Source organism: Hemiscyllium ocellatum, chromosome 11 (genome assembly GCF_020745735.1).
Source record: "Hemiscyllium ocellatum isolate sHemOce1 chromosome 11, sHemOce1.pat.X.cur, whole genome shotgun sequence".
Taxonomy (NCBI): domain Eukaryota; kingdom Metazoa; phylum Chordata; class Chondrichthyes; order Orectolobiformes; family Hemiscylliidae; genus Hemiscyllium; species Hemiscyllium ocellatum.
Window position 1 is genome coordinate 36,029,905 of NC_083411.1, and position 12,300 is coordinate 36,042,204.

Genomic DNA, 12,300 nt, shown 5'->3' on the forward strand with positions numbered 1-12,300 from the left:
GGCCCAGCCATCTTGGTCATCAGGACATTTGTCGGCTTGTGGACATTGCAAAAGGAGACAGCATGAGACTAGGACTAGTGCAAGAAAGAGATCACAGATACTCAGACAGCAATAAAAGGTAAGTTGCATGATAAGTTTGGGAATTAGGTGTCTGGCAGAGGGAAGAGAGGCTGTATCCCAATAGCAGGCACCAGACTGTTCAGGCCAGTAATGTCCTGGGAGACAATGTGTACAGCCAAGAGCTGGGATTAGGGCTTTGGAAAAGTGCAGGGAGACATCAAGAGAGGTGGACCTTGAAAAAAGTCCTGGGAAGCATTGATAATTTAGTGCAGCCAAGAGTTGGGCAGAATGAAGCCCACAAATAGTGCTTGCCATATAGTTGATAAATATTGGAGTTGGAAAATCATAGGGGCAGTGCCACTTGAGTGAAAGTAGGTGTCTGCGAAACAGCTGGAATTGTGCCAATTTGTAGGTGCTGGAGTAGAAACTCAGCAATCCAGTGGAATGCCATCCCAGAAAAAGAGATTCGGTTATTAAGATGTGAGCAATCATTGAGGCAATCATGGTGGAATTTTTGAGGGAATTTGAAAGCCAGATTTCACAAACCAAGAGTTTGATCCCTTGTAAGGGAGAAACAATTTTAATGAGAGTTAGTGACAAACAGTATCAGTAATCTGAGGGGTCTCTGAAAAATCTGTGATCCATCTTGACTGTACTTGCTCATTCATGTGTCCTGAAGAAAGTTGGTGTTACTCATTTTGCTGTCATGTTAATTCTGGTTGTTAAGTATAAATTGCGAAGTACATTATTTTGCAATTCTAACTTTGCATCGTTTTGTTTGTTTAAACCTTGGAATTTTTTTGTGGCTTTAATCTCTTCCTCAGTACACTGGATGTCACGCTTGGGCTACTTTAAACAACAACGTTACTGATCCCCAGTCAGATTGTAACATAAATTTGGTAGTTCTGTTAGAGATCATAACAACATGAGAACACTAAGTGAAGACAGTTGGAATACTCTAATCTATGGTCAAAGAGCTTTTCAAGTCTCGTGGTTCATATTTAAATGCAAAGGGGACTAGAAGATAATCATCACCTTTGAAATTGTCCTCCAGTTACTAGTTAACATCTTTGGAAGGGGAGCAGAAATAATTGATGAGAAACATATCTTGCCAATAATGAGCCTGGATGAGCCAATCTCTACAATTCTGCACATCAAAGATGCAATTCCTATGAATGATGTGCTTATTAAAAGCTGATTTACATTTTTAAATATTATTTTCTTAATAGCAGCAAATTTTCCACCAAACGGAATTGCAAAATTGGTACAGAAGACTGTTCAAATATGCTTAAGAATATCTGAGTCTCTGGTATTAGATATTTTTGCTTTCTACTTGGTGGAAAATAACTTGTTTAAATTTTATGGTGAACAAGCTAGAAACTTTATGTCAGTGACACTTAGATTATCAGTGTCATGCCATTCATAAATATGGAATCATTTTTTTCTTGTGTATATAAAGGCTTGCAATGAGGGAACTAGCAGCAACAGCAGAAAAAGTATTTATTGCATTGATGTCTGATTAAAACTGATTTGCCTTGCAATTTATACCACAATACCAGCTCTGTCCATTGACTTACTGACTCGATTATGATGTTGATATATATTAATAATTGGAACGTTTCTCTTAGTAATTAATGGTGCCATTAACTTACTTAGTTTCCCAAAAAGGGGAGAAAATGGTTTGACACCAAGAATGAACATCAACAATAAACCAGCAAGGCAGCCATTTTATTCAAATGACTCTTCTTCATTTTCTCCAAAGCAAATGACCATCGAAAAATTTAAATTTTTGAACCAGTCTTTATAGTTTTTATTTTGGCTTGACTGCTTGGTAAATTTCCTGTTTCATCCATTATCAATTTTAGAAGTTCTTATTGATTTGATATTAGAAATGTTGGTGATATTTAGAGAGAATTTGGACAAAAAGAAGATTCTTCTTTAATTCTATAAACTTTTGTGAAATTGTGAGTACTGTATGTATATAATTTTACTGTTAGTACAGGCTGTCTCCAAGGCAAGGAAAAGTAAAAAAAAAAGACACAGAAAAGCACGGATTGGTAGCTGAAGTCTTTAAAAATGGAAAAGTCCAGAATTATTTGTAACTATTGATAACAATTTTGAGTTAACTTGGCATTTTTGATATATTTGCTGAATTGCAAGAATATAAATTATGTTAGGCTCACATAACTTATTTCAATATCTTGGGAGAAACACAGCTTACTTACTTGTGAGAACAGCAGAAATGTGGAGCAAGATATAACCTACAAGCTTTGGAATCCTGTCAGTACGGCCAAGGATTGGCAAAAGCTCACTCTGTGCGCAAATTTTCTCAAACTGGCAAATGAATAAAGAGGAGCAAGCTTGAAATTCAATTAAGGATGAGGGATGGGCTCTTGAAGCTAAAGGGTTATTATGAGGATCACCTGCTCAGCAGAGGCAGCAGGTTGCCTTTGCAGGTAAGTAGATGGAGGCACCTTCTCTCCAGTTTATTTTTAACTTTAAATTAAACAATGAAGGGTACAGTTGTGGCCTACAGCTATAGCTGAAACCAGGCAGACGGGAAGACTTCTAAGAGTACCTGGATGGCTGATCACCTAATCTATCATCTGAAGTGAAGACCACACCCAGACAGTCATGTTCACTAATGCATCTGAGAGCCTGAACTTTAAAGGTATAAATCTTGATAGACCTTTAGCTATTTTAAATTGGCTATCACTGTTTATGGGGCAAGTGTCTCCACTGACACTCCCATTTCACATTTTGGGAAAATAGCCCAGGTGCAGGTGGAACCAAGGAAATGGAAACTGATTGACATGTCAAACTCTGCCTGCACTTGCATCAACCAATACCAAAATATTCACCCAATGATCAATGTCAGTGAAAGATAAAAGTAAACCGAAGGATAGAGATCAGGAATAATTTAAACCATAAGCATATTCTATGACTCAAAAAGGAGATTAAAACTAACATTGACTGGAGTTTTTACTCATTGATTGATTGAGAAGATTAGCCATGATTATGGAAAGAAGAAAGAAGATTTTAAAAAGTAAAAACAGATGCTTTAAAAAAATTACAGTAATATTACAACTATGTATTTTTTTCCCAGATTGGTTCCACAAAAGTATTTTCAGATAAAAGATCATTTAAAACACTATCAATCATGCCGAGTGTCTAGAATCATTTAAATTGAACTTTTTAACATGTGTACAACAAAATACTTTTCAAGTTAAGATACGACACTCAGCATCAGCACTGAACCATATTGCAGCCAATAGTGAAAGGCCTACCTCCCAGTCAAGGACTGAAGCTTGCCATTGTGCCATCTTGTCAATATTTTCCAATCTCCTTTTGCGTTCATTGATTTGTTGCGTTACATTCCTCATGACTGCTAAAGCAGCAGCAACGTATCTATAGTCACTGAAATAGAATTTTTAAAAAAGTTTTGATATCACTTTCTAAAGTTATTTACCAAAACAATCAATGAGAACTTCAGCAGAAGTTTTCTATGGAACAAGGTGTGGTCTGGATTTCATGATTTGAAAGAATGATGGAAGAAGATTGAAGATAACGTTTCCAACGACAACTGGAGAAATACTTGAAAAGGGAAAAAATTGTACAGCTATCGCAAAATAGAGCAGTGGGGTTAGACGGAATGGAGAGCTCTTTTAAAGGTCTAGGACCAGTACATTGTGCAGCAGAACATCTGATATATTGTTACAGCTACATGTAACTCAGCAGGAACTTCCAGGAAGGCAGGGATGTCATGATAATCTGACTGAACTAGTAATTCAGAAACCAGAGCTTTTTATCTTGGGATATGGATTCAAGTCAACTGGTGGAATTTAAAGTCAACTAATTAAAAAAGAAATCTGAAATCAACAGCTACCCTACAGGTAACCATAAAAACAATATGGTTCATTAATGTCCTTAGGGAAGGAAATGTGACTGCACATCTTGCCTGGACTACGTGTAACTGCAGACCCACTGTCAATGACCCTTAAATGTCCTCTGAAATGGCCAAGCAAGCCACTTAATTATATCAAATCACATAAATGTCACAAAGGAATGAAACCAAATAGATTACTCATCATTGAACTAGGCTTCCACCAACAATAATGGGCAACTCGCTGGCATAGTGGTTAGCACTGCCTCATAGTGCCAGAGACCTGGGTTCAATTCCTGTCTCAGATGACTGTCTGTATGGAGATTGCACATTCTCCCCATGTCTGCATAGGTTTCATCCAGATGCTCTGGTTTCCTCCCACAGTCCAAAGTTGTGCAGGTTAGGTGGGTTGACCATGCCAAATTGCCCACAGTAGGCAAGTTAAGTGCATTATCCATGGCAAATGATGGGGTGGGTCTGGTTAGATGCTGTCAACTCAATGGGCCAAATGGCCTGCTTACACACTGTGGTGATTCTAAGACATCTACAAAATAATAACAAACTTAGTCCTGCTAATTTTTCAAAGGTCTTGACTAATAAATGGCAGCCTGTACCAAAATTGGGAGAGTTGTCCCACAGACTAGTTGAGCAACAGCCTGATATAGTCATTTTCATGGAATTTTACCTAACGATATCGCATCCTTCAGTATGATTTGTCGCACCAGCAGGACAGACCGACCAGAAGTGGTGCTACCTTGTACAGTCAAGAGGAATTTACCCTGAGAATCCTCAACGATTGGTTCTGTATCACATGAGATCTCATGGGATTAGGGCAATCTTCGGTAACCTCTCATCTATCAGTGTTGCTGCATGTTGAACACCACATGGAGGCAGTACCGAGGATGGCAAGGGCCAGAATATCCTTCAGTTCTGGGATTTCAATTATCAGGAGGAGTGGCTTGGTATCATCATTTGTGACTGAACTGGCAAAATCCTAAAGGACATAGCTGTTAGACTGGGCCTGTAGCAGGTGGTGAGCAAGCCAAGAAGTGGGAAATATCTATTTGACCACTTCCTCACCAATATATTTGTTGTAGATGCATCTGTGACAGGATGGTAAGAGTGACTAACAATTGGTGTGCAGACTAAGTTCCATCTTTACACTGTAGATGCCAACCAACATTTTGTGTTCCATTAACTTTAGGCTAGATGGGATAGCTTTTGAATCTAGTAATCAAAAACTGGGCATCCACAATGTGCTGTGGACCATTGTATTTAACTATAAACTGTAGTCACATGGCCTGGCTTTTCATCCAATCTATCATTATCATCAAGTCAGAGGATCTACACCTCAGAATTCTTCCATGGGTTAGAAAGAGGTGTCTTAGCATCTTAAGAAAATACAGGTGGGGGCCACAGACCAAGGCACATGGGCCTTTGTGGTGGTTGGGGTTTGGGGGGAGACCGTATAACTGTGTGTGTGTGTGTGTGTGTGTGTGCGCGCGCGTGTGTGTGGATGTGTATGTGCAAGTGAACGAGTCTGGGGCCATTTAAATGAACAGCTGCCTCCAATCAAGTCTGTTATTGGTGTCCCAGAGTATAGAGTTTTTACCAGGTAAAAGTAGAGCTGTTCTCAGTGCTTTTCTTTCGGATAGTCAGGGTGCCCCTTTGGAAAGCTGAGGTACCCCTATAGAGATGAACCCACGATGCTTCCATGGTATAACTCAGGGATGTTTTTGGTGGGGTCAGGTGCCCTCTAGGGCTGTTAACTGTGGAGAAGATTTTATGGTGCATAAACCCCTTGGAATTGTCCAACATGTCAACACTTATTGACCTTTTAAGAAGGTGTCATCAAATGTCAAGACCTGTGTTTAGATTAGATTAGACTAGACTAGACTTACAGTGTGGAAACAGGCCCTTCGGCCCAACAAGTCCACACCGACCCGCCGAAGCGCAACCCACCCATACCCCTACATTTACCCCTTACCTAACACTACGGGCAATTTAGCTTGGCCAATTCACCTGGCCCGCACATCTTTGGACTGTGGGAGGAAACCGGAGCACCCGGAGGAAACCAACGCAGACACGGGGAGAACGTGCAAACTCCACACAGTCAGTCGCCTGAGTCGGGAATTGAACCCGGGTCTACAGGCGCTGTGAGGCAGCAGTGCTAACCACTGTGCCACCGTGCCGCCACCTATCAAGAAGTTTATGCAAGTGCAGTTATGGATAAGTGTTTTCTGACATAGAATTCCGATAGTGTGGAAACAGGCCATTTGGCCCATTCGGAGTACACTGAATTGAATCTGGGTCCCTGGCCCAGTGAGGAAGCAGTGCTAACCATGGAGTCACCATGCCACTGTGTAGAATGTAGCTTGCAATATGGAAATTCAAGTAACGGAAGTATATCTTTGGTCCTATGTGAATGGTTACATGTGGATAATCATTGAGTTGCCATGGTGAGTGAAGAGGTAAATGGTGGTGTTTTTAAACAGCCACAAAATTGTCATGTCTTAGTCCTTGAGGAACTTAGTCCTTGAGGAACCAGCAGGAGTTGGCATTAGCATATCGGAGGGGTTGAGGGGGCTGAGGGCTGAAGGTATGTTTTTCCCTGTTTGGGAAGGTAAGGTATCCTTTTGAATCTGCTCCGTCCACACCTTTGGTGTGGTTAAAGTATCCTTTGAAGAAATAAGGCACTCTTTAGTGGAGGTAGAACACTGATTAGGACTGTGAAAAGGCACACTGATAAGAAATACATAAACTCATTAGGACTGGCAAAGCTGTCAAGAAACCGTCCAAAATATGTGGAGCTTTCAAAAAAAAAGTGCTAGCTATTTCAGATGCCTGATCACATAAAACAATTATTCAACTTGTGCTGCATGATTTATTTCCCAAACTGTCATTTTCACAATGGGGTTCCTATTTATGAACAGCTCAGAAGGCTTATTGAATGGGAATGTTTGCCGATATGAAAGGTTTCTCTTAAATGAAAATGGTTGTTTATATAAGACATGGAGCACTCAGGTGGACGTTTGTTTTCATAAGGAAGTCATTGAAGCGATTTCAAAGCGTTGTTTTGTATCTAACAGAGTTTTTTTTAAATGGTGACTTCATCAATAGGCAGCTAACTTTATTTTCTCTCAGGATGCCTCCTCAGTTATGCACGTATTGGATAATAAATGATGTGATAAGGAGGGGGGCAGGAAAAAGATGGTGAGTGCAACAAAGAGTTTGGGGCTATCAGGGTCTTGGAATCATACTGGGTATGAAGGGAGAAGTGAAGAACCCTGGAGATGGGGAGGTTGCATCAGTGAGCACCAAGAGGGCATGGGGAGTTAATGAAATGAGGGAATGAGAGGAGGAGGGACGTTTTATGCCTCAATTTGCATTTTTAAATTTTGCATGTGTGTGCTGAATTTTTCCAGATTTTGGCAGAGCCTCTTGATTGAAATTCATGGCAGGCAGTCCATTATGGCCCATGCTGACTTTACTCTTCATCTCAATGTACAACTGGCCTACTCGGTACCTGCCTCGTGAAATAATGTGGCAGGAGGGAATGAAGTGCATACTGTTGCCAGGACTTTGCAATGTTCACATCACCGAGCAATGTCTAAACCTCAGCTACACAGTATTCCAGGTACTGGCCTTCACCCTGTGTTGTTCCAATCTTATCCCTGAGGAACTGGCCCAAAAAGACAAATGAGTTTCACACTTTGTGGAGTGGGACCACAAGATACTGGTGAACACAATGGTGGGAAGGGGGCAATCCTTCTTCGTGCTGACTGACAAAGGAGGCCATGCCACCAGCCTGAACGAGCTGGGACTGAGACAGTGGTCTGGGTTAGCGCAGTGTCCTGGGTTAAAAGAAATGTCCTTCAATGCAGGAAGAAGGCCGATGATATTCTGCAATCTACAAGGGTAAATGTCTGCTATTGTACATTTACATGGTCACAACTATTCACTGAACCTGTCAGTATACACAGCTTTTACTATGGCTCACTTCTCAGACTGCAATTCTCACTTTTGCCTGCAGTATGACCAGTTAAAGGCTCTCACCCAAATCCTCCATCCACTAAACCTTCCTGCCCTCTGCACTTGCTACACACTCACTGCGGGCACCTCACCACCTTACCTGCTCATGCATCATCACCAATGTCTCTCCCATCTATTCTATCACACTCAATCCTCTTTTTGTCTCATTGCAGGAAAATCTGTCTCACCATCAGGCCAAGATGCTGAAGACCAGTAGGCAGGCTGATACACAACATAAGCTTCCACACTTACTGTGAGAAGATGTTAGACTTGATTGGGGAAGAACATGACTGCTCTTGTGGGACTGCAGAATTCTTCATGGACAGAGTTTAGATTAGAGTGGTGCTGGAATAGCACAGCAGGTCAGGCAGCATCCAAGGAGCAGGAAAATCGATGTTTCGGGCAAAAGCCCTTCATCAGGAATATTCCTGATGAAGGGCTTTTGCCCGAAACATCGATTTTCCTGCTCTTTGGATGCTGCCTGACCTGCTGTGCTTTTCCAGCACCACTCTAATCTAGACTCTGGTTTCCAGCATCTGCAGTCCTTGTTTTTACTTAGTTGATCTTCATGGACAATTAGCCCAGTGAGCTTCAATGTACTGCTGTCCTATTACCAACAAGACTAACTCATTCTTAACCTACACAAATGTTTATTCCTTTCACACAAAAAAATCAATTTCTTCTCTTAAGCAGGCACTGGCAACTCTTGCTTGGAAAAGGTCAGTACAAGAGACCATCAGCTCCACCTCCACCTCTGTGGAGGAAGCCACTCAATGGATGCATTGGGAAAAGCTTTCAGCTGTGCTCTCCACCAGCTCAGAGACTTTCACCTCAATGGGTTCTCCAGTTAGATTGGTCCCAGGAACATAATCTGATGAGCTGGTTGAAGAAGAAACATTCAGTTCTCCACATTTATAACCTGCTGGAGGCCACACGCAGTCTCCAGGCAGAAAATGGTCTTGGACAACAATGACTTTGACACAGACAGGCATAGGAACAGCAGATAGGTTTGTTGGAGACTAAGGCAATCAATAAACTGGATCAAAGGATAAAGGAGTCCATTAATGTTATCAGTTCAGTGCTGGCTCATGCACATGTGCATGTAAGTGCCTCCATGGACAGGTCAGCTACCATTATAGAAACCCAGGTCAGGCACAGTCAGTATCTGCCCAATATGCAAACAGACCTGCACTCCATCACTCCAGCCATAGGTTTAAACATAAATGGGAAAGAAACAGACCCCATTCCAAGTGCCCCTTCTGCTCAGGTAAACAGGGTAGTGAAGGCAGGCACCCAGAGGATAGAAGAGCTCTCTAGGCCTAAACACTACCAAGGATGACTAGCCTGGTCTTTGAGACCAACAGGACCAACCATAGAGCAGGCTCTCTCTATCCCTGCTGCAGAAGTCAGGGCTGCATCTCAGTATGGTGGGAGGAAAAGGGAGAAACAAAAGATTAATGCACATAGTGGAATGGGTGAACAACAATATGAAGTTTCTTGCACTTCTCTAAAGATACATTACTTGTATGTTCAAAGTGTTTGCTCTCAACAATTTCACTGCTGGATCTGTTAAGGTTGCACCCATTTGAGAGATGAGCAGCCTCCAAACTTTTTCCTAGCCTCTAGACATCCAAAGGATAGATGAAGGGGTGATGACTGAGCTCTGCTCTTCTCTCACAAATAACCAATGCCTTGGCTGCAGACAGTATGAGATATCATGGATCCTTGAACCATGGCATTGATGACTATAACCATATCAATGCACCTTAATGCAGATAACACTGAGGCTATAGCAATGTGCCACGTTTGTTATAAGGCTTACCTGAGAAAGTCATCTATATTGTTCCAAAGATGGATCAGAATCCTGAAGTATGCTCAAACATTTTTACTTTTAAATCCAAAATATACCTAGATGCTAAAGTGAGACCTGGGACACACACGTCCAGTAATTTAAAGCCCTTTTCCAAAAGTAGTCATTTGATCTAGTGGGGAATCTTGGAAAGAGTGAGCTCTTTAAAGCCCAGGTGACTTATCTCAGACATGTAGTGGGTCAAGGATGATTCAGTGTTTGAGTGTAGCAGTTCTGAAGCATTGTCATCTCACGACATGTGATTCAGAAATGGTAATCCCAGGTGAGACCCTGGTAGTATCTGAACAGATTTCCTTATCTGACATGAAAAGGAGAACAATTAGTGAAAACTCATAATGGTCATGATCAGTTGATGCTATAATTTTTAATGTTTGTACTTGCATTAATAGTGACCTGTCAATGAAGTGCAATTTGAGGCCTGGTGGGCAGAGAAACTGGATCAGTGGATGCATGATTAATCCTAATGCCCCTATTAGAGCCTCAAATTTAATGAATTTTACTTCAACCCACCCCCTCCATTGCCCAATCCCTCCCACAAACAGGAAAACAGTAAATTATCCTACCTACTCTACATGTAGTCAGCCACGTTTTCTGGCAATGTTTAAACTTGTCTTGGTAACACACTCCAGCTGAGGAGGCTCTACCTGAGATGCAGAATGATCCACTCATCCTTCATGTTCTATTTGTGTTGATGAGTTGATGATGATGTTCCTGTGTCCCCAATGATTTTTTAGCCTCCTCCTGTTTCCATTCATCTCCTTTGTATACCTGTGAATGTCCTCAGGTTACCCCTGAACCTACAGCTTTGCAATTGCTCTTGTTGCCAATATACTCTCCCCAAGTTGAGACCAGAGTGAATGTTATTTGTGAAAATATGACCCCCCTCCCCAGAACTCCCAGTTCCCTCCGATACTCTAGTTGATTCCACTCTACTATCTTGAATTGCTCCATTTCACATAAATTATTTTTCTCAGTGACCAGGTTTAAAGGACCCCATCCCTCGACTTCAGGTTTCCACTTTCCCAGAACTGTGTGTGTGCAGCCCCTTGAAAAGCCCTTGACAATGAACACCCAAAGCCCTCAGACTGACTTGGCAGGAAAGCCTCAACTGCGATTGACGTAGCCCCTAACTGATGTGCCCACAGCGTCCCAACAACCTACCTATAATTCACAGACTGGATACGCTTGACCTGCAGGACTGGCCATTGTTATAATCCAAAAGGTAACCGGTATTGGTCATTTGGTGATGCCCACTTTCATGAACAAAGAATGGAAGAATGTCCTTGGACATAATGTTGGAGTTCAATGAGGCACCAGAAAAGCAAGCCAGCATAAGCTGCTACCGCCTGGTGACAGCATTGACTTTCATATTCAGAATTGATGACATCTAGTTTCTTAGCCAATGAGAGAAGAATTGGGAGCTGCATAGAAATCAGGGGAATTGGGCTATAATGACAAGCCAATACATGAATGAGTGAAATTCTGAACTCACCACCTAAAGGGAAAATTGGAAATATTTTCTCAGCATTAAAAATTTGATTTTTCTATTTTCATTGTATTGTCCCAAATATCTATCACTTTATATGTCTTCAAAGGAGTGGAAAATTCCACCCTTTGTGCATTAGTTTGCAAGTGAGTGAGTTGATGCATGTCTGTGTAGAAAGGTGAGTCTGAATTTGTGAGTGAGAGAGAAAAAGAGTGCAATTGTAATGAGCTAGTCTGAGATTTGCAAATATTCCCCTTCTCTTGCTTCTCTTCTCTTGTCCCAAAACCATCTGTACAGGAGAGAGAAGGAACTCCCAGGCTGAAAGGCAGCCTACTTCTGACCAACACTCTCATATGAATCTTGCTGAGCCCAGCTCAGAGTCTGCACCACCAGAGATGAACACAAATCTAGTGTTAGTTAAATCCAATGTGTAAACATGGCTCCAGTTCTCATACTCTTCTTTGATGATCAGGACTTGGAGCAAAGTTTGTCTTGCTCCAGTTTTGCTTTTTAAATAAAAAGGCAAAAAGAGTTTTCGTAGTTAGCTTTGCTATGTGGCACTTTCTAATTGTTTTTAATAATTACCAATGTATTCAAATGATCAGTTTATTGGTTGTTTTATTTTACTGAAATAGTTGCTTCATACTTCAACTTATTTTGAAACTTATGTTTAATGTTGCACTAAACTGCATCTTTCTGAAATTTGCTCAATGGCTGGTGGACTGAGAAAAAAATTGATTTGTGGCTCCTCACGTAAAAAGCTTCAAAAACTCTGGTGAAAGAAAAATACCTGTTTCCAGTCAGTTCCAACAAAGCCACTGAGCTATCAGTTCGCCTAGTCCATGAACCAGACTCAAAAACAAGCTGTAAGATTTCAGGCAGCAGAGTACATACCATGCTTCAGTTAATAGCTCACCGCAGAACATCCCATTTTGGTTATTTGACTGTGATAAACCTACAATCTGTCTG

General features: G+C 41.3%; 1 protein-coding gene across 2 annotated transcripts in view; it reads right to left on the reverse strand.

Annotated features, from left to right (window-relative positions):
* Positions 1–12,300, reverse strand: part of arhgef9a (Cdc42 guanine nucleotide exchange factor (GEF) 9a) — a 349,853-nt gene that overhangs the window by 87,670 nt on the left and 249,883 nt on the right. For both annotated transcript variants that reach the window (XM_060832122.1, XM_060832124.1), the window contains exon 10: positions 3,348–3,477. In XM_060832122.1, coding sequence (XP_060688105.1) covers positions 3,348–3,477 — 130 coding nt within the window. The remainder of the gene's footprint in view (positions 1–3,347; positions 3,478–12,300) is intronic.